At 48.5% G+C, this 27,854-nt stretch overlaps 1 protein-coding gene across 1 annotated transcript in view; it reads left to right on the top strand.

Annotated features, from left to right (window-relative positions):
* Positions 1–5,199: 5,199 nt before the first annotated feature.
* The window catches only part of ZC3H12D (zinc finger CCCH-type containing 12D), a 33,327-nt gene continuing 10,672 nt past the window's right edge, over positions 5,200–27,854 (top strand). The window contains exons 1-2 of the mRNA XM_079939712.1: positions 5,200–5,957; positions 13,300–13,674. Of these exons, the coding sequence (XP_079795838.1) occupies positions 13,370–13,674 (305 nt within the window). The 5' untranslated portion in view covers positions 5,200–5,957; positions 13,300–13,369. The remainder of the gene's footprint in view (positions 5,958–13,299; positions 13,675–27,854) is intronic.

Here is a 27,854-nt window from a genome sequence, read left to right as displayed (position 1 = left end):
CTAAACAATGGGGCAACGAATTCGGTAGCCAAGGGTGGAGGAAGAATAGAGTCAGTTGGACAGTGCCCTGGAAAACCGGTACTTTTCTTACTTCTGGTTGGTAAGAAGGTCTGAGATGCTTCAAAGATTAGATGACCTTTGAAAGGCCAGGCTGTTCTCTTTTTTTTTGCGGTACACGGGCCTCTCACTGTTGTGGCCTCTCCCGTTGCGGAGCACAGGCTCCGGACGTGCAGGCTCAGCGGCCATGGCTCACGGACCCAGCCGCTCCGCGGCATGTGGGATCTTCCTGGACTGGGGCACGAACCTGTGTCCCCTGCATCGGCAGGCGGACTCTCAACCACTGCTCCACCAGGGAAGCCCCAGGCTCTTCTCTTGATAACTTCGAGTACTCTGATACCCTCTGTTTTCCCAACCTGGTAGCTTCATGACGGCCCAGAAATGGAAATCACGACAAAACAACCCATGTGTGAAAGAACATATTAATGATTCAGTTAATTGTATTTTAAAAAATGAAAATGCTTCCTAAAAAAAAAAAAAAAGCGTAAGTTTTTCCTGAGCTGAGTTGTTTCCCCTTGGGCCCGAGCCTCAGCCCCAGGGCGCTGGGCATGCTTCCTGTCCCTCTGAGCCTCTGCCTAGATTTCCCTCCATCTGGAATATCCCAGAGAACCCAGCCTTCTCTCGGGACACTCTGGCCTCTCCTTCAAAGTCACCCAAGCCACCCTCTCCTCCACGAGGCCTCCTCCGCCCCTCGTGCAGTCAGTACTTCCTCGTTGACGGAACCTCTTGCCCAGCAGTTCTGAATCAGGGGCGATTTTACCCCCAGGGGACACTTGACAATGTCTGGGCCCATTTTTAGTTGTCACCATGTGGAAGGTTGCGCCGCTGGAATCTAGTGGGTAGAGGCCAGATGAACGCCCTACCCCGCACAGGGCAGCACCCACCGCAAAGAATTATCCAGCCCATGACATCAGTGGTGCCGAGGTTGCTTTAGTCTAACGCTGCTTCACGCTAACATTTACAGTGTCTCTGTCATTCTTTGTTGACAATCATGTCACTTAGGGGGCAGAAACTTTGTTTTGTTGGTGTTTATGTTCTCAGCCTGGTGCGTGGTGTGAAATGAAAGTGAAACGAATTTAGCAATTTTTTTTTTTAAGCAGTGTGTTTATTGCCTTGATCCCTGCACTTGTTTATGGTAACATCTCAGGTAGAACTCAAAGAAAGTGACACATAGATTTTATTTAATAACAAAAATTGTTTTAAATGCACAATTGTTTTAAATGAGATTATTGGGCTAAGCCAATAACAACTGAGGTTAGATTATTGGCTAAGTGATAGAACAATGACAGCAGCTTCCCCACTTGCTTCTGTGTGGTTAGTGGACGTACACTTCCCTGTTGATGACCCAGAAGGTTGTTCTACTTGTCTCTGTAGCCCTCTGACAGTTTTGCAGTGTTCCCTGGGTGCTAGACTTGGCCATCATAAGTTCTGGTAATCCTATCTTCATTAAAATTTGTGCTCGTAATAATAACATCTAACTATTAAGCACTTACTCTATGCCAAGCACTGTTCTAAGCACTCTGTGTGCATTAATTAATTTAATTATCACGATATCCTTGTGAGATAGGTGTAATTATTATCCCCATCTTACACATGAGGAAATGGAGGCACAGGGAGGTTAAATAATTTGCTCAAGGTCACACAGCTAGTAAGTGACAGGGCAGCCCGACTTCAAGTTCATGACACCAAACTGCCTATCCTGATAAGCTTAGGCCTTTTCTCATACAATTTGTAAAAAAAAAAAAAAAAAATCCAGATCATGATAAAAGATCTGATTATGAAAAATAGAAACTTACAACTTTAGAGAAAATCTAGGAAAATATCTTTACAATCTCAGGATAGGGAAGGATTTCTTAAACAAGATTCAAAAAGCACAAATGATGAAGGAAAAGCCAGTAGATTTGACTACATGAAAGGAAAAACATCTGCAGGCCCCAAAACATCATAAACAAAGCTAAAAAGACAAGCATTTGACTGGGAGCTGAAAGCTACAAAAGATATACATATACAAAACATATACAAAAGATAAAGGATTAGTAGGAAGAATATATGCAGGTTAATACCAATTAATAAGGAAAAGACTACGCAGTAGGAAAATGGGCAATAGAGGGAAAAAAGAAGAAAACTGTGCTCTCCGTGAACATATGAAAAAATCCTCAAGTTCACTAGTAATCGGGGAAATAAAAGTTAAAATAACCATGAGACGTGACATACCATTTCTCACACATCAGATTGGCAAGAAGCAAAAAGTCTCACAGGCTCAAATGTTCGTGGGGTGACAGAGAAACAAGAACTCCCACGCACTGCCAGCAGCGCAGTCTCTGGGGAGGAAGCTGGGTGACCTCCAGCAGGGCTGAGCCTTTGCGCGCCCTAGCTACAAACAGCTGCACCGTGTTTCAGCTCACAGAGAAAACAGATCATACAATAAAAGACTGTTCTTGGTGCTCACTGATGCTATACATAGACGGGAGGTAGCCAAGCCAGGGCTCCTGCCCTGGGTCCATCCGCAGGCTCCCAGGGTCCTGAAACAGCCCATGCCATCTGCCCGCGCGTTCATGTGTTCCTCTCTGGGGAGGGTCTGTACCCCACATTTAGGAACACTGTCTCCACACCTCCAGGCTGCTTCCTGAAAGTACAGACCTCTGTCTCTTACAACGAGGGCCAGAGTGCAGAAAAAATAGCCTCAGGTCAGACTCAGTGCCAGTCTTAAACAGAGCAGAAGAAGGAAGTGTGCCACTGTTCTCCAAGTCTAATAGCTTTAGAGACATGTAGACATTGACCCAGTTACCTCTGCAAGTGGGAAGCTGCTGTCCTCTTTTCAGTCTACCGTAGACAGAGTCTAGTTTGGGGTGAGTGATACAGTACCTAAAATTGTAACCTCTGGCAAGTTACAACTGGGGAGAAATAACCTAAAACAGTGGTGCAAATCTTTTGGCTTCTCAGAGTGGTGGCAGCTAAGTCATTTTAGCTGTAGAGGAATCAAGGTGAGATTTCTTTAAATCAGATTATGTTATTTAAAGTCACCAGATGGTGGCTCTTTTCTCAGGAAGCCAGCTAAGTAATAATTTTTCTGGTCTACATAACATCTCCAAGATTTCAGACACAGAATTCTAGGATGTCTGCCAAATACTTACTTGTCTGATAGTTGAGCAGATTCAAGCATCTTTTTGGCGAAACTATTAGCTGCTGGCCACTGTGGTGCCTGTCCTGTGCAGAGGTGCCCCTCGCCTGGGGTTGACACAGATCAGGATTCATAAGGTTCACCGCCCAGGTTCATCTTTTATTAAGTTCATAGCATGGTGGCACTTGACAATCTCCGCAGAGAATTCCTTCCTTGACGGGTTTCTATCCTGTACGTAAAAATATTGTGGCTCAGAATCCGGTATTTGGGAGAGATGGTCCAAGGAGCCCCTTTGCAGTGTGTGGCTCTGAGTTCTATAGCTTTATTTGGCTAGACAGAGAACAAGGCTCTTGGACAACGTTAGGTCATTTCCCCACAGAAACCCTCTCCTGAGTTGAGGTGTGACAATTCCGCTTTGACGGAGGCTTCCAGTAAAGAAGGGGCATTTGATGGCCCATGCCTCTTCTACAGGACTCGAGCTGAAGATATTGTCTGATATGTTACTTAACATAAGGACTTTGATTGCTCCTAAAATTTAGTACCAGGAAAATATTTACTTCTCTTGAAAACTGTGCGTGCTTTACTAGGGGGTGGGAGCTGAGACGCTACACGTGACCATGTAAAGAGTGTATTTTGAGGATTTCCCTCGTGGTCCAGTGGGTAAGAATCTGCGCTCCCAATGCAGGGGGCCAGGGTTCGATCCCTCGTCTGGGAACTAGATACCACATACATGTGGCAACTAAGAGTCCGCATGCCCCCACTAAAGATCCCTCATGCAGCAACTAAACATGCCGCGATGAAGATTCCGCAACTAAGACCTGGCGCAGCCTAAATTAAAAAAAAGAAAAGAAAAGAGTATTTTGAAGCCTGATGGCCCTGGGTTTCAATCCTGACTCAGCCACTTACGGAGTGAACTTGGGCAGTTTAGTTACCCTTCCTCAACCCCGATGACCTCATCTCAAAAATGGGAATAATAATTCCTATGCGTAGAGCTATTGTGGGATTAGGAAACTTTGACGGAACGTTAACAAATATACTGCAGGGGCTGGACACATGGCAGTTTATTTTAGAAAATCCATTGTGCCCCACATTTCAAAGCTATGATTAGTGTTCAAATGAGGTGACTATTTTCATCCAGGTTCTAGTACATGTTCTTTTTTTCTTTGAATGATTTCTGATTGTACTTTTATTTTTTATTAATTTTATGAATTTTCATCATTTAAAAAAAATTGGAGTATAGTTGATTTACAATGTTGTGTTAGTTTCAGGTGTTCAACAAAGTGATTCGGTCATATATATATATATATATATTTCAGATTCTTTTCCCTTACAGATTATTACAAAATATTGAGTATATTCCCTGTGCTATACAGTAGGTCCTTGTTGCTTATCTATTTTATATATAGTGGTGCGTTGATGTTAGTCCCAAACTCCTAATTTATCCCTCCCCTCCTCTGATTGTACTTTTTTTAATTTAGATGATCCATTCTATAGGTGCTTTAATATTCCAGACTGCGTCCAATCTTCTGTGGGAGACAGACGGGGAATAAATAAAGAAAAGCAGCAAAGGTCTGGGAACTTGTGACTTTATTTCCTCGGCACCAACTCCCAGGATCTAAACTCAGCTTGACCATCTGGCTGACTGTGCATTTCTGGACAGGTCACTTTAGGGGCGTTGTCACTTGCTGGCAGGTGGGCTGCTCTGGGATTTGATTGTGTTCCTTCCTCTTATTCTGACCCCTGATGGGCATCCTCCAATGCAGGAGATAACCACAGAGCTCGGGGTCTGTTGCCTGTACCTGTTGAGGCTGCAGCAAGCTGGGCTGCAGGATGCTGGGGTCACGGTGTCCAGGGTTAGGCTCCTCCTGCCACAGTGAGAGAGAAGCAGCTGCACACCCCATACAGGGCTGCAGAGAGGGGAGCCCAGGGTCATATAATCCCCAACAGAGGCCAGTGCCCTGATCCTCGAGCTGGAAGGACTTTGTGACCTGCCTGGGACCCCTGTGATGGCAGGCACTTGCCCACACCCCCCTGCACCGAGTCTCCACAGCCATGTCTGTTCTCTCCCTGCCCTGCCCCCTCTTGGCTCCTGCATTCTGTATTTTTTGTTTGTTTGTTTTGTTTTGTTTTGCGGTATGCGGGCCTCTCACGGCTGTGGCCTCTCCCGTTGCGGAGCACAGGCTCCGGACGCGCAGGCTCAGCGGCCATGGCTCACGGGCCCAGCCGCTCCGCGGCACGTGGGATCCTCCCGGACCGGGGCACGAACCCGTGTCCCCTGCATCGGCAGGCGGACTCTCAACCACTGCGCCACCAGGGAAGCCCCATGCTGTAGTTTTGTTTGTGAAGTTGTGAGCACCCAGCCTCCTAAGGAGCATCTAGGCTCAGATGCTCTTCTCCTCTGGCGGCACGAGTGGGAGCAGCTGTGTCCACTGTCGGAGGCCAGAGAGCTCATGCTTTTGTCTGCGGCCAGCCCTGCCCTCACAGAGCGTGTTTTGCATGTGGTTGTTGAACTTTGATTCAGTGACTCATGCTGAGGCGCAGGCTTTATCTCCCTCCCTCATCTGATTGCTTTCTTCCTTTCCTTTTTTTTTTTTTTTTTTTTAAGTGCAAAGCAAAACTACCTTTGCAGCTGAACATGACTCTGGTGAAAGGAAGTGGAGCTTTGGCCTGAAGTGGCTCCCCGGGCCTCGGGGACACCTGGCCAGCAGGGAGGACAGTGTGTGACCGCTGCTGAGGGGAGCACAGCATCCACTGTGAGGGCCCTCGACACGCCCTGCTGGTGAGTGCATGTCCCCTGGCCATCCTTCAGTGTGACAGAATGCTGTCAGACTTGGGTCCAGGGGTGGGAGGAGAGAGACAGAGCACACGGGGAAGGGGGGGCATTTCTTGGATGCGTGGCGTCCTAGCAATATCATCTCCTTCAATTACTTTGAGGGCTCAGCAGAAAACAATTAGGTAAGCATCTTTAACCTCCTTTGGGTGAAACCTTGCTCATTCTAGCAAAATTGTAGTTAATGTCAAGAGGGCTTTTGTGTACCTCCTTGAAGGGTTTTCATAGGACTGAATGAGAATTTGTCAAGTGTGAGCACCATGCCTAGCACATAAAAAAATTCTCAGTAAGCTTTCTGTTATTATTTTAAAAAAGAGGGCTTTTGTGGGAGAAAGATTAATGAGAGGAAGCTCTTCAGTTTAAGTAAAAACTCTTGCTGTGGTCTTTGAAGATGTTTTAATTTTATGAACTCAGAAGAACTAGAGCTCTCAAGCACATCTGAAACCCGTCTCCGTGCTCCTGAAAGTATCTCCTAGACTAGATGCTTTTTGGCAGGTGTCTAGTTTCCTGGCAGATCAGGAACGTTTGGCAGTGGCCCCAAATGCCGTCTCCTCTAGAAGATGACCCTGTGGGCTTCAAGAAGGCCTGTGAGGACATGGAAATAAGTCTTCACCTGATGGCAGTGAATGTAATTTTGGCCAGTTCCCTGGAGCCATTAGAATGCTTGGCCATGAACCCTAAGATATGACCTCTTCTCCAGGGCCAGACGTTGCCAAGGTGGGAGTGCCAAGGCACGTGAATAGGTTGGGAGTGGCATTTTTTTTTTTTTTTTTTGTGGTACGCAGACCTCTCACTGTTGTGGCCTCTCCCGTTGCGGAGCACAGGCTCCGGACGCGCAGGCTCAGCAGCCATGGCTCACGGGCCCAGCCGCTCCGCGGCATGTGGGATCTTCCCGGACCAGGGCACGAACCATGTCCCCTGCATCGGCAGGCGGACTCTCAACCACTGCGCCACCAGGGAAGCCCTAGAGTGGAATTTTTTTTTTAACATTTTTATTGGACTATGATTGCTTTACAATGTTGTGTTAGTTTCTGCTGTATCACAAAGTGAATCAGCTATACGTATACTTATATCCCCATATCCCCTCCCTCTTGCGTCTGGGAGTGGCATTTAGTAGAGGGTTTTGTTTTAAACTTTGCTTCAGAGTTGCCCTGGGATCAGGACTGTAAATACTTGTGTGTATGCCTGAAGTAACCTACGACAGCACACAAGAGCAGGAGACAAGTTTGAGGGGAAAACAAAGACCAAGCCAGTCCACCCAGGCTCACAGCTACCCTATTCACAACAGCCAAAGCGTGGCAGCAGCCCACGTGCCACTTGGGTTGCTTGAGTGGATGGATGGATGGATAAACACAATGTGCTATATACGCACAATGGAGTATTATTATTTCCTGCCTTAGAAAGGAAGGAAATTCTGACACCTGCTACAACATGGATGAACCTTGAGGACATTATGACAAATGAGAGAAGCCAGTCACAGAAGGACAAATACTGTATGATTCCACTTATATGAAGTACCCGGAGAGGTCAAATTCATAAAGACACAAAGTAGAACCGTGCTTACCAGGGGTTAAGGGAGGCGGTGGGGACTTAGTGTTTAATGGGGAGAAACTTTCCATTTTGGAAGATGAAAAAGCTCTGGAGATGGATGGTGGTGATGGTTGCTTAATGCTGCTGAAATGCACTCTTAAAAATCGTTAAAACGGTAAATTTTATATTATGACCACTTTGCCACGATTTAAAAAAATTATAATTCCGTTAAAAAAAAAAAGACCAGACCCAAACCACAAATCTCACGGGCTGAAGTCTTTGCCTCTCTGTGAATTCTTCAAACTCTGACAGCTTCCCTGAGGGCCTCTAGATCTGAGCTGAACCGGAAAACTTCGGCGTGGACCCTGTTTAGAACTTTCTCCTCAGCATAGTGGGTGACTTCTGATGGGTGTCTGTGGTAGGTTTCCCTGGAGCTGGCAAAAGCGACCCAGGAACGGACTTGGGGGTCAGTGTCGTGTGTTGAATGAGGGCTGGCCCTGCTCTGTGGCCGCCGAGCAGCCCTGGACTGCACCCTCTGGCAGGAATTGGGACGCCCTTGGGAGCCTAGTCTCTCCCATCCATTAGCTGTGGGATCCTGGGTACAGCATCAAAACTTCTCTTTCCCTCAGTCTTGTCACCTGCAACGTGAGGAACTCTTTCCATGTCCCAGGGACTTCGGGATTTTCCAAAGGTGACATACCAGGAGGCACTTGTAACTAGAAGACACAGTGCCCATGTGAGCTGCAGTTTCTCTACAGCTCTTATCCCTCTCATTTTCTCATCCTTCTGTTTCTCATTTATTTTTTTCCTTAGGGGCTCTTCCAGCCAGAGGTTACAGCCTTTTTGGCCCAGAGCCCCTCCCTCTGGATTGGCTGATTCTAGAAGACCTGATCTGACCCCCGTTGTTCCACTTGTGAGGTGTCCCTCCCCTCCTTTCCTGCTGTTCTGTCAGCTCCTGAACCCACCTCCACAGCCTTGACACTGAGCACAGAGCAGCGTGCCACACTGACCGTTGTCAGAGCTCAGGAGACCTGGGAAGATTTTCAAAGTGTCACTAATCATCTGTGCTGTTTGTGACTTCCAGTCAAGATTGAGGAAGAAAACTAAGATGAAATTGTTCATACTTTCAGGTCTTAAAAATAGAAAGGAAAAAGTAGCTGCTGGCAGTGGTGCAGCTCAAGGGCCGACACAGCTGAAGGGGGAGGGTTGTGACCTGAGGCTGCGGAGAGCGGCCTCCCACCCCTGTGTTCTCCCTTATTTGGAAATTTTATGAGGAAATGAAGTTATTTTAAAGTCTCAAGGAGGGGGGGGAAGCCTCTGAAGTAGGTGAATTCTTTCAGTTAATTTTGTGTAAAAACAGCCCTCCTGTCCCACACATAGCCTTTCAGAAGTCTGCTCAGAAAAGGAGCCCTGTTGAAACCTGAGGGTTCTGTGGGGAGCTGCCAAGGTCAGGTCCCACTCCCTCTCCCCTGCCCCAGGGGAAAAGGCCAAGTTTTTTCAGTTTGAAAATATTCATGTTTCTGTCATACCAGAACGCAAAGTCACAAAACAAATGTGGACTCTCCTCGTAGCTGTTACTTGGTGACCCAAGAGAAGTCACCTGACACAGTCATATTCTGGTTTTTCCATTTCTGTGATGGCAAGGTGTTGCCTCCGTCCTGAACACAACTCAAAGCAACCCATTATTTTGGGCATCTACTTATGGTCAGTCTCTGCCATTTAGTAGCTGTATAGCCTTTACTCTGTACCACTCTGAACCTCAGTTTCTTCATCTGTGAGAAGGGAGTACTTTTATCTACCCTGTCTAACCACCAGGGATGATGGGAAGTTCAAGTAAGAGTCTCTACAAGAAAGCGACATGGAAACGAAGAACAACGTGAATACAGACTTTTACGTTCGTGTTGCCTGTACTGTCTTTCTTCTCTTTCCTTTTCTCTCGTTTGTGTTCCCTCCCTCTTTTCTTTCTTCCACCCATCCTCTCAAGCCTCCCTTCTCTCTCTCTTCCAAACCCAAATAAGTGCTACAGAGCAGGCGTAAGCAGGGAGGGGTGGAGGTGGGAGCGACTGGGGCCGCCAGGACTGGGAAGGTTTCTCAGAGGAGGTGACAGTGGGGTTCGGTCTGGTGGAGGAGGGGCAGGCGCTCCGCAGTGGGAAGGACCCGAGGCGAGGCCTCCAGGCCTGAGAGACCAGGGTCTTTCAGGGACAGTGAACAATCCTTGGTGTGAGGCTGGCCTGCCGGGCGGGTGAGTGTCCCCTTCCTCTGTGGACACTGGGCCAAAGCTGGACCCCGGCCCAAGGGAACAACCTTCCTCAGAGAAAAGGACTGGCCACTGGTCAGGGAAAAGGTGAGACTGAACTAGAGGTATGTGGCCATTGAGACTGGAGAAGGGGTTGCAGCCGTTGTGAGGGGCCTTGCCTCTCATGCTGAAGGGTTTGACATCCACTATTAAGGACCCCAAAGAAATTTTGCTTATGTGGGTTCTAGCTATCTATGCATATGTACCTTATTAGAAACTAAAACTATGAAATTTAAAAATATTCATTTATTTTAAAATCAGAATAAACCAATTATATTAATATAAATGATGTATTTTATGAAAAAGAACTCTATTTTCCAAAACCCCCCAAATTTGTAAGAAGACTGGCACTGATTTACATTTTTTGCAAATCTCTTTAACAGCCAATTTAATAGAAGACCACTTGCTTCTCATATCTGCTTCCACATTCAAGCTGTCACAATATCACAACAACAGGTACCCTCTGGGATACTTCATGGTACGCTCATGAGAGGATGAGAGTGAAAAAACCCAAATTACACCTAAGCATTATTATGGAAATAGTTTTTACCTTAAAGACTCCCTGAAAGGGTCTTGGGCTCCCCCTGGACCCCACTTTGAGAACCACTGAAGTGGGCTCAGCAAATGCCTGGTGCGTGACAGCATTGTGAGTTCCCACAGTACTTTATCGCATAGCCTGCAGGGCGTTTATCTCCTAGATCTGCAGCCACGTGTGCCCGGTGCTAGCAAGAGGTCTGAGCCAGAAGCGCAGTTGTGCGCTCAGTGATCTAGGGGCTGGTGGAGGGCACGAGGGGGAGGGAAGATGGCCTGGGCAGGGCCCTGACGTTGAACAAAGGAGCAGAGGCTAAGGAAAGAGCTGGAAAGACTTAGGAGGAGACCCAGGCCAAGTTGTACAACCTCAGGGAGAAGAGAGTTTCAAGAAGGAGATGGTCCAAAATTTTTGGATTTAAAAATCACAAGGAAGGGAGTGGTCCACAGAGTCAAAAGTCGCAGAGAGTTTGCCTAAGGCGAGGCGTGTGAAGGTGCCATTGGATTGGGCAGTTAGGATGTCATGGTGACCTTGGGGGCGGTTGTGGTGTTGCAGCAGTCAGTGGGCCAGGTGGGTGGGAGCTGACAAGTGGAGGCTGCAGGAGAGACCTCTCCATTCAGGAGGCTGGCTTACAAGTGCCCTTGACCTGCCAGCCCCAGGCATTGTGAGTCCTGCTTGGGTTCCAGCACTACCGGGAGATACCCTGCAGGAGAGGGGGTGGCCATGCTGGGAACCCAGAAGAGGGAATGTTGCAGAGGATTCCAACAAGAGACTGGGAACTGAGGATAAAGAACCTGTAATACTGAGGAGAGGATGAGGTGAAATGATAGACGTGTGTGAATGTGCGCTGCGCGTGAAGTGTAACAGGGAAAGATCGAAGACCATCTAAACTTCCGTCATTTGGCATATGGATAAACACCATTCATTCATTCATTCATTCAACAAATATGCATTGAGATTCAGCTGTGCCAGGCACTGTTCTAAATGCTGGGGTTATGGTGGGCAGCAGAACAGGTAAACCGGCAGGGGAAGCTTTCCAAAATGCCTTTTTAGTAAGAAAAGTACGTTGCTAAACAATAAGTCCAGAATGATGCTATTTATGTGAAAATCACCTCCTTTAAACAGTATATGTGTGTATCTATTAGATATGCAAGTAAATGCATAGAAAAAACTCTAGAAGGAGACAGGAGAGGCAAGTGGGATTTGGGGTAGGTATGAAGAGACCTTATATCTTTTTATTTGCTATACTTCTACATTGCTTCAATTTTTCACACTCGATATATTTTCGTGATTATTTCTGTATTTTAAAAGGCTTTTTGAAAGATGTAGGTCTCTGTGAGTAGAAAAGAGAGAAAAGACAGAGGGACCCAGTCTGTCCAGAGTGTCCGCTTTGGCTCACTCATCTTTTTCTTGTAAACGTCTGTCAGGCTGCAGCCCACTGCCCAACACTACCCCAAAGGTGCAGGCCAGGCAGTGATGGCTGAGTGGAAAGGATCAAATTTGGGTTAGGCCCTTCTATTGTAGAGGTTCCGTACGATCTGAGTTCATTGCTAGGGAAAGCGTACCAGTGCACAGAGCTGAATTTAGGTCAGAGCGTTGTGCTTCTGGGAATAGAATTCACCAAGGGGCATTTTCCCCTATTTAAGCCGCGGAGCTGTATTAGTTTGCCAGGCCTGCCATGACAAAATACCACAGACTTGGTATTTATTTTATGCACGTATAATATGTATACAATCGGCCCTCCATATCCTCGAATTCAACCAATTGTGGATTCAAAATATTCGAAAAAGAATCCCAGAAATTTCCCAGACCCAGGCCCTGGAAGGCTGAGCCTCTCACCTGCTCTGGCCCTGGAGAAGCTGTCCCGCCACCTGTCCTCCTTCCTGGCTTGGTGGGGCCTGGCTGAGGGGCAAGACTGACCCACGGAGGAAGGGGGAATCTGTACCTGCTTCCTCTGTCTGGCTAACCCCCGTTCCCCCTGAACAGCTAACCAAACTCAAAGAGTTCCCAAAGCCTGAGACCTGGGCCATTCAAGCAGAACTTAAATTTCCCACACCCTGGCAACTCTTTACGTGGCATTACATTGTATTAGGTATTATAAGTAATCTAGAGGGGCTTTAAACTATACCGGTGCATATGCTTAGGTTGTATGCAGATACTAAGGCATTTTATATAAGGGACTCAAGCATCCACAGAGTTTGGTATCTGCAGGGATCCTGGAGCCTGCCCCCTGCCCCCACTACCAAGGGATGACTTTATAGATTTATTTTTAAAATTTTAATTTATTATTATAATTATTATTACTATTATTATTATCATCACCTCCTCACAGTTCAGGTGGCCAGAAGCCTGAGATCACAGTGTCGGTGGGGCTGGTTTCTTCCGAGGCCTCTCTCCTCAGCTGGTAGATGGCCTTTTTCCCCTGTGCTTTCGCATGGCCTTCCCTCCGTACCCAACTGTGTCCGGATCTCCTCTTCTTATGTGGACACCAGTCTTATTGCATTAGGGCCCACTCCACTGACCTCCTTTTACCTTAATCACCTCTTTAAAGACCCTATCTCCAAATAGTCACATACTGGGGGGCTGGGGGCTGGGCTTCAACATATGAATTTGGCGGGGGAAACAATTCAGCCATAGCAGAGCCTCAAAAACATTTCTTTGGCCTGTGCACAAATGTCCCCAGGGCTGGGTGGCCTGCTCAGCGGCTCCGGGTCCCTCTGGCCCCCTTGCGGGACCGGGAGGGGGGTGAAGGCCTGGGAGAGCCACTAGTCCAGGCACCGTGGTTGCATCGCGGCTCTTCAAGCACGCTGAGCCACTGAAACTCCTCAGGGGACCAGGCCCCGACGTGACTTCCTGACAGATAAGTGGGGGGAGAGAGCACCCATAATTCACCTCCTCTGCCCAGGAAACACCTGATGGATGCCTTTTCTCTCTAGCTCATGCCGGTAGGGCTCTGCCAGGAGGAGGCCGGCGGCAGGACCCTCACGGGGGCCCGGCTGGCACAGCATGGAGCGCTCGAGAAAGATGGAGTTCTTCCAGAAGCTGGGCTACGGCCGGGAGGATGTGGTCAGGGTGCTGGGCAAGCTGGGCGAGGATGCCCTGGTCAACGACGTGCTGCAGGAGCTGATCCAGACGGGCAGCCGGCCCAGTGCCCACGAGGGCAGCGCCGCGCCCCTGCTCGTTCCCAGGGGCTCCTGTGGGAACCCCGACTCTGCCCAGCGCGGGCTGAGGGCGGACCCGGAAGAGGACAGAGGAGGCCCAGCCAGTTCCTTGCGACCCATAGTGATCGACGGCAGCAACGTGGCAATGAGGTAGCTTTCTTCGTCCCCTAACCGCGGGCGGGGAGAACTGCCCTTCTTCTCGGTGGGTCTGTCCGAGGAGCTTTGGAGCCCATGGATGGGGCTTGGAATCCCCATTCCATCCCTCAGTAGCTGTGTGGCCTTCAATAAGTCAGTTAACCCCTCTGAGCCTCACTTCCTCCACCTGTAACGTTGGTCTACAAGCTCCGTAGAAGGTAATTGTAAGAACTGGAGCGGCACAGAAATGCCTAGGGCAGTGCTGACACAAAGTAAGTGTTCAACAAACGGCAGCTTTTATTGTACTAACTCAGGAATAATCGGGGAAGAGCCTAGAGCTGGGCCTTGGTGAGCACGGCTCCCTGTCTGGTGTCTGTCCCTGACCAGCTGTGTGACTCTGGGAAAGCTGGGGTATCTCAAGCTTCCTCCTCTGTGACACAGGTCAAGAGAGAACTCTTCTACTCCCCTCAAGATTATGAGAAGCAGATGGGAAAACGTAATACTTGAACCGTGCTGGAAGCCCTCTGCTGGGGGTTGTGAGCCGTGCTGGTGGCGGCCCTGGTGGTGGAGTGGCTCCCTAGCTGGGTGCGGGAGGTGTGCTTGTGGCGCCTGAGCTCTAGAGGCAGTGTTATACTGGTGTATTGGCATCGTGTGTGTTTCGGTGATGAGAGCTTCGCGCCCCAACTCATCTTTCCTGGAGAGGCCAAGTTCAGCTGAGAGAGAAGCTCTGCGGCCTCACCCACACTCCGCGCTGGGCACAGAGGAGGCTTTGCCCACACAAGCGCGTTATTTTACTGTTTGGCTGGGCTGCAGCCCCGCAAAGGGCAGAGCCGTAGGCTCTGTAGGCGGTCACTCACAACTACAAACAGACGCTCGTCCCTTTCCCAAAGCTGAGCCACGGTGGATGGAGAAGAGCAGTGTTATCGGCGCTGAATGTGTCAACAGGGTATTCCTTGGCTGACAGACCGAGTGGTCTTCCCTGAAAATTTGGGCTCACTTTTTTGTTTGTTTGTTTTTAAATTAAAAAAAATATTATTTGGTTGCGCCAGGTCTTAGTTGCAGCAGGTAGGCTCCTTAGTTGCGGCATGCATGTGGGATCTATAGTTCCCTGACCGGGGATTGAACCTGGCCCCCTCGCACTGGGGGTGTGTGTGTCTTAATCACTGCGCCACCAGGGAAGTCCCTGGGCTCACTTTGGATTGGGCGCTGCAGGACAGAAGTGTGGAAAGGTTAACTCAAGATGGCCCAGGCTTGGGGGTAGTTCCAGTATGCCCTGCTTGGTGTGTAGGACAAGTTCATTCAAGTTTTAGCCAGCCAAGTCTCCCTGGGCTTGATTACGTCAATAGGCAATGGAGCCCTGCCTTTTCCCTGGGGCCTAGGAGCTGGTCCTTCGGTCTCTCACGCATGCTCTGTGGAGGCACCAGATAGGTGAGACTCTGAAATCCTGCTTAATTCAAGATCTCTGGGGGAGTTAAAGGGATTTTTAAGAATCCAGTAGGTTCTGAGCATCCTAGGAAGAAAGTCTGCTGGGTTCTGAGAGGGGCCTGGCCTCTGCCTGGTCTGGATGAGGCATCTCTTCCTCTAGACATCAGTAGAAAGACATGGGTTACATGTAAAGATTTTTTCGATGTGGACCATTTTTAAAGTCTTTATTGAATTTGTTACAATATTGCTTCCGTTTTGGTTTCTTGGCTGTGAGGCATGTGAGATCTTAGCTCCCCTACCAGGGATCGAACCCGCACCCCCTGCATTGGAAGGCAAAATCTTAACCACTGGACCGCCAAGGAAGTCCCTGGCTTGTATGTAAAGTAAGATGATATTGCTTAAATTGAAGACGTTTCCAGTCCTAAGATTATATGAACTCTCCGATTCCAGCTCAAAAGAGCAGAATGGCTGCAGGGTAAAACAACTACTTCAGGTGCTACAGGAAAGCATTCTCTCTTTGGGGACCAGACTTTTTTTTTTTTTTTAACTATTTATTTATTTATTTGGCTGCACTAGGTCTCAGCTGCAGCATGCAGGATCTTCGTTGCCGTGTGTGTTCTGGCGTGTGGGATCTTCTTAGTTGCGGCATGCCAACTCCCAGTTGTGGCGTGTGGGATCTAGTTCCCCGACTAGGGATCGAAAGCAGGCCCCCTGCACTAGGAGCGCAGAGTCTTAGCCGCTGGACCACCAGGGAGGCCCTAGGGACCAGACGTTTTTTAGGAACGGCTACAATAGGGTGATGGTGGAGGGTTTTCTTTTGATGAAAGTCTCTGTTGCTGCTTGGAATTCACATGTAAACCACGTCCTCTATTTGCACATGACCTAGACGTGTTCTGGGTAAATCCATTTAGTCCCACCCCGCCCTCACCTCCTACGATTGTCATTAGTCTGTGGCTTACAAATGGAAACCATCTCTCAGGCTCATTATGAACATGTGTGTGTCAGAACATGAATTCTTTCAGACTTGTGCTGCCTAAAAACGACCTCGGATACCTAGAACACATGTATTTGTGTGTGTTCTCAGGGTGTGTACGTACGTATATGCACGTATACACAAACATCCCCTCCCCTGCCCCCCTTCATCCCCTTAGTTAGGAACAAAAAGAGAAATTTCACAGCTCCCTGATGGTGGGACTTAATTTGTTCAAAGGCCCGTCTGGGAGAGAGCTGGGGTCCGATGTTCAGATCCACACCTGCTCCTTCTCCTACAATAACACCTCCCGTGTCCTCCAACCGGAGTTTCAAGAGGACCCCTGACCTCAGGCTCGGCCAGATCCTCGTTTGTAAAGGACAGCTCCCAGTGTGGGGCGCGTCTTTAGAGGGGCCAGATTACTGAAACCCAGCATGGTGTCTACTCGTTATCTGCTGACCTCAAAACTCAGTTAACCTCAGAAACATGGTTTCTGAAAATTCTCCTTCGCTGAAGTTTTGTAGTATCGCAGGCATTGCCATTCTCTGTTTTTGAAGATGCTGTTGCTTCATGTGCTGTCTGGTCCTGGAAGGAGTGGGGAGGAGCCTAAAAGACAGGTTGGGATGCATGTCCTTTCTGCCCTGAGCAGGTGAGAAGCGTGTCTTCTGTTGGCAGCAGCATCCTATAGGGTGCCTGTTGCCGACTTGCTGACTGTGGCTTTGTCCCCTGGAGCCTGGGACTGTGTCTGCCTTTGCTCACAGAGAACAAGAGCCTGACTCTTCAGCCATGTTTTTTTTTTGTTTTTTTTTTTGTTTTTTTTAAATTTAATTTTTGCTGTGTTGGGTCTTCGTTGCTGTGCGAGGGCTTTCTCTAGTTGCGGCAAGCTGGGCCCCTCGTCATCGCGGTGCGCGGGCCTCTCACTATCACGGCCTCTCTTGTTGCGGAGCACAGGCTCCAGACACGCAGGCTCAGTAGTTGTGGCTCACGGGCCTAGTTGCTCTGCGGCATGTGGGATCCTCCCAGACCAGGGCTCGAACCCGTGTCCCCTGCATTAGCAGGCAGACTCTCAACCACTGCGCCACCAGGGAAGCCCTCAGCCATGTTTTTTTTTCTCATTATCTTTGGGAAGTTGTGTTTCAGTGGATCTTTAAAGACCAAAAAAAATCTGTATTAGTTTCTATTGCTGCTATATCAAAACTACCACACAAATGTAGTGACTTAAAACAGCACAAATGTATCGTCTCGTAGTTCTGGAGGTCAGAAGTCTGGCCTGGGTCTCCCTGGGTTGAAATCAAGGTGTCAGCAGAACTGTGTTCCTTTCTGGAAGCTCTAGGGGATGATATGTTTTCTTGCCTTTTCCGGCTTCTGGAGGCCACCTGCATTCCTTGGCTTATAGCCCCTTCCATCTTCAAAGCCAGCAGTGGCCTGAAATGATTTACAAAAAGTAGAATCTGTATACATATATTGGTTCCCTTGGGAGAAGATCCACAGCTTCCAATAGCTACTTAGAAGGTCTGTGATCCCCAAAATGTAAAGAAACACTGATGTAGAATGAGCAGTTCTAGATAATGTCATGCTTTATGGCAGGGCGCTAAGCCTCTCCATTAGCACAGAGAACGTGAGAGGGGGTCATCTGTCCTTGCCTCTGACCATCTGAGTCGAGAGAGGAAAAAGCACAGGAAGGGCCTAGAAGGGCTTAGCCAAGGTCAACACTGGCTCCATCAGACCCTGGCCTCCAGCCTTGTGCTCTGACCATACCATCACTCTAGGAGTTTCCATGGGCTCCTCTCCCCAGAGCCTCAGAATGTGTAGCCCAAGTCTATTCGTAGTGGCTGAACCCAGTAGGCCTGGGGTGGCTGCCTCTGGAGATCGGCAGTGAGGGTCACTGGCCAAGTGCTTTTTAAGATAAGTGGGAATGTATTTGTTCAGAGCACACATCTTGTTCAAGTCATTTCGAAAGGACCATACCACCCAATTCCAAAAACCTCCCATCTCCTCACTGTAACAACAAAAGGAGTCTATTTGGTTCTTACAAGCAGGAGCAATGGCTTCACTTATCATTTCCTAAGTGGTGGGTCAACTTCAATGTGAATTCTAAGTTGCAGTGGCGGGCGTGTAAGATTGGGACCTGGGAAGCAGACCTCATGCTTGTCCGTAGTTTTGCTGAAATCCTTGTATTTCACGTAGGAAGCTAGGGAGGTCAGGAGCAGGGGACAGAACATAGGCTTAAGAGTCCGAAGATCTGAGTTGTGACCTCTAGCCTAGGGCTGCCCAATAGCGCAGCTCCCTGTGACGATGGAAAGTTCTTTACCCGCATATGGTGGTCCGTATGGTGGCCGCTTGCTACACGGGGCCGCCCAGCACTGGAAATGTGGCTGGTGTGGCAGACGAGCTGAATTTCCAATTTTATTTCCTTTGAATTAACTTGAAGTGTAAATAGCCACATGTGGTGAGTGTCTGCATAACGGACGGTACAGCTGTAGCTCCTCAGCTTACCTACTGTGTGACCTCCACATGCGTCACCTGACCTTTTTAAAAAATTGTTTTTAATTTAATTTAATTTTTTATACAGCAGGTTCTTATTAGTTATATGTTTTATACACATTAGTGTATACATGTCAATCCCAATCTCCCAGTTCATCCCAGTACCCCACCCCCTGCTTTCCCCCCTTGGTGTCCATATGTTTGTTCTCTGCATCTGTGTCTCTACTTCTGCCCTGCAAACCGGTTCATCTGAACCATTTTTCTAGGTTCCACATATATGCGTTACTATACGATATTTGTTTTTCTCTTCCTGACTTACTTCACTCTGTATGACAGTCTCTAGGTCCATCCACGTCTCTACAAATGACCCAATTTCGTTCCTTTTTATGGCTGAGTAATATTCCACTGTATATATGTACCACATCTTCTTTATCCATTCGTCTTTCGATGGGCATTTAGGTTGCTTCCATGACCTGGCTATTGTAAATAGAGTCACCTGACTTTTTTGAGCCCTGTTTATACAGGTAAGAGGTTGGACTGAATAATAATAATCTTATGTAGTTTCTCATCTCTAACATTCTCGGATTCAGGGTGATTATCTTATGCATGTGTGAAAGAAATAGAGGCATTTTTCTTATAAAGGAATGTCTCTCCTTCTGCAGAGGTTCAGAGAGAGTAAGTAACTTGCCACAGGTCCCAGAGCAGTAAGTGGCAGGCTCTGGCTTCAGTGCTCTTCCATTTCCCCAGCACTGTGTATCTTTGGGCTGCTAATGCCATGTATCTTTGGTCTCAGAGTGGGAGACCCTGACCCCATAGACTTTTATTCCGGGGCCAGAGCCTGCCTGTGCTGCCCAAAGTCCTCCCCAGGCACGATGAGCTCCAGACGTGCCCGCTGCAGACAGGACACGCCAGACCCCTCTCCCTCACCAGGGGCCAGGATGCCCCTCCTGCAGCTGCCAGCCTGCTGGGAACCCTCAGAAGGTCACACGTGCATTGAATGGTGGCTCTGCTTGACCAGCAGCACAGAGACGCATTTTCAGTCCCTACACCTTCAGGGGTGTGTGCGTACGTGTATGTGCATGTGGGCATGTGCAGGAAAGAGGAAGCTGTGAGCCGAGCACTGGAGTCGCTGTACGCTTGGCCTTAAGAAAAATGGCCAGAGGTTTTAAAAAGGTGATTTTCGTTGAAAGCATGTGACCAGCTGCACCGTGGTGTTTGGGAAGAATGTTGCTTCTCGCTGCCGACTCTTGCCAACATGTTCTTGCCTGGCAAACTCACAAATACCCACACGTACTGACAAGTACCAGTGGTGTATGTTCTGTAGGCAAATTTAGGAAAGGAGTGAGTTGAAGGCTTTCAGCCTGGGGAAAAAACACCTGATAATTTCACATCCTCTTACTGGCCTTGACAAGGGTTTCATTTGAGTGTTTCCTCATTTGGGGGTGTACAGGGTTTTTTGTTTGACTTGTTGTTTACCTTTTTAAACTCTTAAAAACCTTAACAGCATCTGGCGTATTCTGGAGAAACAAATCTTCAGTGATGAGAGAGCTGAGGTTGGCAATGGGAGGTTTTCATCAGGCCCCTCTCAGTGGGTGTAGGGGGCACACTCCTGGGCTGGGGGTCCAACCTGCCTCTCAGCCCCTGAATGGACTCCAACCAACATTGGCCTTGGGTTCCCACCTAAGTCTGCACCCATGTCTCCTTTTATGAGATGAGGGAGCACCCTCTCTCAGAGGTCACCCCCTGTCTCCCTGCTGACCTGAGCTGGGGAGATCTCTTGGTGGAAGGGCTAGAAACTCCAGGTTCAGAGTGTTTGCAGTTTAACCCCAAGTAAGAAACAGAGTCAATCAGTGTTGGGCCTTTACATCTCACACCCCAAAGGAATCACCGCTTGTCTTTCCTTTCGTCCCACCCCCAAACCACCGCCTCGCTCTTCATAAGACCGTCTGCTGGTTTCTGCAGAGACTTCTTGGGCAACAGTTAATGATACAGGGGCGTTCACTTAGATTGTCAGTTACTGTAAACGGCTACGCGCTGATGGTGGCTGCCCAGGCACACTCGTCAGGCAGGATTTGCCTCAGGTACCTACCCACTTCCGTTACCACCTCCCTTTGTTCAAATCCTCCCACTCCTGTTTCCTTTTCCCCTGCATTGGCGCTCAGCTCTCTGCCTGATAAATGGTTCTCAGTGGCTTTTAATAAGCGCTAAGGTCCCTCCCCCAGCTCGAGCATTTTAACAGCTGGTAATTTTTTAAAGTTTTGATTGGAGCACAGTTGATTTACAGTGTTGTGGACAGGTGGTAATTTTTGCTCCGAAGGAGCTGCTGTCTGGGTCCCAGGAGCAGAGACTGGAGAGGGGCAGGAATAAATCGAGATGGGAAGGAAGAGTTTGCAGCCCAACAGATTAGGCTCTGAGATCAGCGAGCCAGCACATGGCTTTGCTTTAGTTTCCTCAAGGGTGAAATGGGACCAATGTCACTTCCTCAAGGGCTTCTTGCAATGATTAAATTAGGCACATGTGCAAAGTGGTCAGATACACAGGACTCTGTTAAGAATGAGCTCCAAGAAGCTGGCGTGAGGTCTGCCTCGTTCACTGCTCCCCAGGCCCCCAGCACAGCGCCCTGCTGACGGAGATGTTCACAGCTGCATGCTGAGCGAGTGGAGGAGAAGCCCAGGGGAAGGGGTGCCTCTGGCTAACGTACGTGGGGTGTGGGCTTCCAGGGTGACCGCTGAGCTTTATTACCTGACTGAGAGCTCTGCCGTCTCCTAGAAACAGAGCCCCACGTGGTGAGGAGGTGACCCCTGCTTGTGGCATCAACCCTGCCATTGCTCAGAGCTTTCTGTGGCCAGGACTAGGGCAGCCATGATGGGGTTTTGAGGTTGGTAAAAAAAGACATGGCAAGGACTGAACATAGATAATCTTCACATTTCTAGAGACCAGAAGGCTCATGAGGCTGGGGTAGAGTGTGTGCAAAACGGTGGACCTGAATAAAAAATCCTCCATTCCAGAGAGACCAACTTAGGTGTTCTCAGGGCCAGTCCCCAACCTCCTTGTGCCTGGAATTCAGGCTGGAAGACAGGGTACCTCTGAGGGAGAGAGGGAAGATACTGGCCGCACTGATGGGAAGATGTACACTCCCTCCATCTTCCACTGGTCTGGGGGGTACGTATCTGTCCTTTGGAGCCTCTTGGTTGGGGTCTGCCATCTTGGAGTCCTGTATCAGAGAGGCCGTGGGGCCAGTTTCTGCTGCATGAAGCTGATGGTGGCCCCATTCCTCAGCTCTTCTCTTCCTGAATCTCTGCACCTCCAACTGCCTCCCCTCCACCTGCCTCCAGAGTCGCTGGAACTTGTCACCCTGCTCCCCATTGCCCACTCACAGGGATGGGGTGCCTGATACCTCTGATGGGTGTGAGATTTATACCTCCCAACCCCCGTCCCAAGTCACACACCCATCAAAGGCATCAGGGATGGGAAGCTGGCTTTTGAACAGTTAAAGACAGATAGGTAGTCACAGAAAAGAGAGCAATCAAGAAACAAATTTTAGGGACTTCCCTGGTGGTCCAGTGGTTAAGACTCCACGCTCGCAATGCAGGGGGCCCGGGTGCTATCCCTGGTCAGGGAACTAAGATCCTGCAACCCGCATGCCACATGGCATGCCAGAGAAACAAATTTTAAAAGAATCGTGGCAACGATATGTTTTCTTGAGAATGGACTGTGGGCACTTTGCTGCGGCCAAGAGATACGTATGCTCGGGGGCGGGGTGGGAGTGTGGGTATCATCCGATGTTCACATCACTGCTGCAGTGTGCACAGAACACAGACCTTGTTTTCTATGATAGATGAAATCTCTTCGCCACCTTCTAGGTAGCGGGAAGGAGCAAACTTTACACTTGCCCGTCTGTGATAGCTCAGTGTCTTCTGTCTTCTGGAGGACTCAGGCTTCGTGTTTCCTCTCCCTTCCCCTGCCCCTCTCCCAAATGGCATCTGGAGGCTTTTGAGACCTGGTGTTGTCTGGCAGAGGGGTCTGCGACGGTCACCGGGCTCCTCTGCAGAGCAATCGGCTGGCCTGGCTTCCGGAATGGTCAACAGAGAGCGTTATCGGTCCCATTTGTCCTTTTGGGGAACCATGCTGGCTTAAAGTGCTGTCCATTCCCAGGCTGCGTGAAATCCTCCAGGCCTGGGGAAGCAAGAGATCCAGGGGTGTCGCTTCCGGTTCACCTATCCGCCACTTTCCTCCACGGCAGCTCTGCAGCCCTGCGGGAGGCTGCACCCACTGAAACCACGATTTCTCTGAGAGGCTTGCAATAGACCCAGGCTGTGCTGAGAGACAAGCCTTCAGCCTCCTGTTCACATCCATCACGGTGTCGCCAGCCCTCCCGTCCCCTCTTGGCTCAGCGAGTGGGGCAGGCCTGGGGGGCAGGGTAAGGACGCTGTGAGTGGCCCCTCATTCTCCCTCCTTCTCCTTGTTTTGCAACTTCTGCTGGGGCCGAAGGGACTAGCTTTCCATTTCCTCTTCCTTTTTAGCACAGACGGCCCCATTGATTTTTTTAAAATAAATTTATTTATTTGTTTGTTTTTGTTTTTGTCTGTGTTGTGTCTTCGTTGCTGCACGTGGGCTTTCTCTAGTTGCGGAGAGTGGGGCCTGCTCTTTGTTGCGGTGTGCGGGCTTCTCATTGCGGTGGCTTCTCTTGTTGTGGAGCACGGGCTATAGGCGCGCGGGCTTCAGTAGTTGTGGCACGTGGGCTTCAGTAGTTGTGGCTTGTGGGCTCTAGAGCACAGGCTCAGTAGCTGTGGTACATGGGCTTAGTTGCTCCGCGGCATGTGGGATCTTCCTGAGCCAGGGATCGAACCTGTGTCACCTGCATTGGCAGGTGGATTCTTTTATTTTTTGTGGGTTTTTTTTACTATTACCATTTTCATTAGACAGTCTTCTAAAAAAAATCCTAGTCTAACTAAAAATACTGAATTAGAAATAAGGGGTATTAACTGTAGGAAAAGAAGATATAAAAGTAGTATTATTGCTGATAATTAATGTATTACTTGAGAACAAAAACCACAAACCATTGGAGAAATAGACCCTTGACTACATAAGAAAGTAATATAAGATGAAGAAAGGGCCACCAGTCAATGGGAAAGAAATTGGGTTATTCAATCAGTTGTGTACAGCATCCAACTATCTACTTTGAAAGAGAAAAATTGCATAGAGCTGCATGTTACATTCTACCACAAAACAAATTCTAAAATACTAAAAAGATAAGTATGAAAAAGAGTCATAAAACTAAAGAAAACAAAGTTGATTATTTATCATAACCTTGAATCAGTAATAATGTTCTAAACTCAGTTAAAAAAAAACTGCAAAGAAAAAGATTGGTACACTTAAATATGTAAAAATCTGAAACTTCTACATGTCAAGAATTGTAAAATTACATGTCCAACAAAACTAGAAAAAACATTGGCAATAATATGACAAAAGCTTAATATCGTTAATAGGTAAATGTTTTTACAAGTAAAAGAAAAAACAGACATCCCCAAATATATGCAATAGAAAAATAAGCAAAGAACATGAATAGAAAATTCACAGAGAAAAAACAATAGCTAATGAACATATTTTTTTTAACGTTCAATCTCATCAGTAATCAAAAAATGCAAATTAAAGCAAGATTTCATTATTTGCCAATAAAATTACCAAACTGTTGAAATGACGCAGTGCTCTAATACACCACTGGTGGGAATGTGAATTGGTACAATCTCTCCGTAAGATAATTTAGCAATATGTATCAACACCCTTAATAAAAATACTCATGTTCTTTGACCTAGTAATTCTAATTTGAGGGAATCTATCCTCACGACATAATTTTGAAATACAAGTAGAGTTTTATGCACAAAGATGTTAACTATGTCATTATTTATGATGGCAAAAGACTGGGAATAACGTAAATGTTCAGTAATAATGGATTAAGTAGATAATGTAATTCTACATGATGAAATTACATTTACTAAAAACTCTTTTTTTTAAACATCTTTATTGGAGTATAATTGCTTTACAATGGTGTGTTAGGTTCTGCTGTATAACAAAGTGAATCAGCTATACATATACATATGTTCCCATATCTCCTCCCTCTTGCGTCTCCCTCCCACCCTCTATCCCACCCCTCTAGGTGGTCACAAAGCACTGAGCTGATCTCCCTGTGCTATGCAGCTGCTTCCCACTAGCTATCTGTTTTACATTTGGTAGTGTATATATGTCCATGCCACCCTCTCACTTTGTCCCAGCTTCCCTTCCCCCTCCCCATGTCCTCAAGTCCATTCTCTACAACTGTGTCTTTATTCCTGTCCTGGCAGGCGGATTCTTAACCACTGTGCCACCAGGGAAGTCCCCCTGTTGATATTTTCTCCTTACTGTTTGCATAAGCCTCACAGCTCAGCGACAACGGCCAAAGGGCTATTTTCTCTAAGCTGGAAGACCCTACAGATCTAGGGGGGTGAGGCCTGGTTCCTGATACGTCACTGGAGCTACAGGAATCTAGAGTTCTCTTGAATCTCCACAAAGCCCAACTTCTAACACCATTGATTAGCATTTCTTTTTTTTTTTTTTAAAGAATTAATGACTTCTTACCATATGGTGTCATATACTAAGACTTCATGATGTTTTCTTTTAATTTTATTTATTTATGGCTGTGTTGGTCTTCGTTTCTGTGCACAGGCTTTCTCTAGTTGTGGCAAGCGGGGGCCACTCTTCATCGCAGTGCGCGGGCCTCTCACTGTCGCGGCCTCTCCTGTTGCAGAGCACAGGCTCCAGACGCGCAGACTCCGTAATTGTGGCTCATGGGCCCAGTTGCTCCGCGGCATGTGGGATCCTCCCAGACCAGGGCTCGAACCCGTGTCCCCTGCATTGGCAGGCAGATTCTCAACCACTGCGCCACCAGGGAAGCCCCTGATTAGCATTTCTAAGACTCCCTTTTTTACTTTATAAACCTGGACCTATCCTAATCCTCTCTGAGAAAGTAGTGGAAGAAGCCACGCACAAGAGAAAGCACAAATGTGAAGATCTGATGTGTTGGCCTTGCCTGGACGTGGAGAGGATGCGAGGGCCATGGGGACCCTTGGCTCTCTAAGCACCCAGCCCTGCCCCTCCCACCTCCCCTTCGCCTGCTCCACGGGTTGCAGCCGCACTGTCCTCTTTTCAGTCCCTAGACACGCAAGCCTTTCCTGCACCAGGGTCCTTCCAGCCAACCCTTCCCTGTGCCTGGGCTGCTTCTCTTCGGGCTGCTCATAAGACCTGTTTCTTCTCAGTCATTCATTTCTTCAGCATGTTTTTGTTGAGCCCTTACCAATTATCAGGCACCACCATGCTAGGTGCTGGGAACGACAGGCAGCAACAGGAACCTATGCTCTAGAAAGGGGGAGGCACAGTTCATCCTGTGGGGGAGTGTGCATGTCCAACTGTGACAGGTGCCAGGAAGGACAAGGATGGTGCTGTGAGGACTCCTAACAGGGGAATCTGACGGAATTTAGAGGCGAGGGGATGCTTTTCCTGAGGAAGTGACGATGAAGCCGAAGGAGGAATGGGCTGGGCTGAGAGGAGTGGAAATAGTTGGTGCAAAGGCCCTGTGATGGGAGTGAAGGGAGATGCATGGTCAGGACAAAGGGCTGAGGGAGTGCCAGTGGCTGGGTGGAAGTTGTGAGCAGGGGGTGAGCTAGTCTTGAAACCAGGCCGTGGCCGAGTCCCAATGAGTCTGCATTCTCAGTATCTCAAATCTATGTACCTGTCTCCCTCTCCAGCAAAATGCTGCTGACCTCCACTCATGAAGTCTGAGGGGTGTTTTCAGGCTTCACTGGCCCCTCAGAGCAGCATTTGGCTGCCCTCCTCCCGAGGCTTCCACGATGCAGCCTCTTCTGCTTTACCCCCTGCTCTTCTTTTTTTTTTTTTTTTTTTTTTTTGCGGTACACGGGCCTCTCACTGCTGTGGCCTCTCCCGTTGTGGAGCACAGGCCCCGGACGCGCAGGCTCAGCGGCCATGGCTCACGGGCCCAGCCGCTCCGCGGCATGTGGGATCTTCCCGGATGGGGCACGAATCCGTGTCCCCTGCATCGGCAGGCGGACTCTCAACCACTGCACCACCAGGGAAGCACCCCCCTTCTCTTCTGAGAGATGCCTTTGTTTCTTCCCTTGGTTGTCCTGCTCTACCTGCAACCAGCTGCTCGGCTCCAGGGCTCCTCCAGGTCCAGCCCCTGATGCTCACTCTCTGTCCAGGCAATTCTCTCCACGCGGTGGCTCCAACTGGTGCTTAAACGATGACTCACATGTTTTACCACCCAGACCTCTCTTCTGAACCCTAGCTGTTTATTTAATATTTCCACTTAGAGGTCACCAAGGCTCCTCCCAACTCTCCATGTGTCCACGACCAAACTCAGGATTGTTTTCTCTAAATCCTGTCTTCCTCCCAAACAGGATCTGTCTCAGGGAGCCCTCCATCCCCTTATACAAGTCAGAGGTCTCCTCAGTGCCTTTTCCCCTATCACCCCTGTACCCAGTCAATCAGCACATTCTGGAGATACTATCTCTCAGGTTCACCTACTCTTCACCACCACCAGCTGGATCCAGGTCACCATCAGGTTTTGCTTTGATGAGTACAGCTGCTTCTTAACTGGTGTCCCCCCTACTCTGGATCCTTCCAACTTATTGTCCTCTGTGCTGCCAGGTTGAACTCTTTGAAACATACATCAGATCACATCTCATCACATCACATATACCCCCAGTCTTAAAATCCTAAAATCTTTCTACAGCTTCTCATGCTTCTTAGGAGTAGACAGATCTTCTAGCTCCTAAGACCCTGCCTGGTCTTTTTCTTTTTAAATTTATTCTATTTATGTATTTGGCTGCTCTGGCTCTTAGTTGCGGCACGCGAGATCTTCGTTGCAACATGCGGGATCTTTAGTTGCAGCATGTGGGATCCAGTTCCCTGACTAGGGATCGAACCTGGGCCCCCTGCATTGGGAGCACGGAGTCTTAGCCACTGGACCACCAGGGAAGTCCCCCTGCCTGGTCTTGGGTCTCCTCTCACACTGCTCTCTCCTTCCTGTCTCCACTGATGGATGGTTACAGTGGAATTTGTGGGGCACATTGGCATCCTTACTTGGATTTGGGAAGACCAATATCACATGGACAACCCTCTCTTTTTTTTTTTTTTTTTTTGCGGTACGTGGGCCTCTCACTGTTGTGGCCTCCCCTGTTGTGGAACACAGGCTCCAGACGCGCAGGCTCAGCGGCCATGGCTCACGGGCCCAGCCACTCCGCGGCATGTGGGATCCTCCCGG

Source organism: Stenella coeruleoalba (genome assembly GCF_951394435.1).
Source record: "Stenella coeruleoalba genome assembly, chromosome: 12".
NCBI classification, from domain to species: Eukaryota; Metazoa; Chordata; class Mammalia; order Artiodactyla; family Delphinidae; genus Stenella; species Stenella coeruleoalba.
Note: the sequence above shows the minus strand (reverse complement) of the source record. Positions and strands in the feature narration are given on the sequence as shown.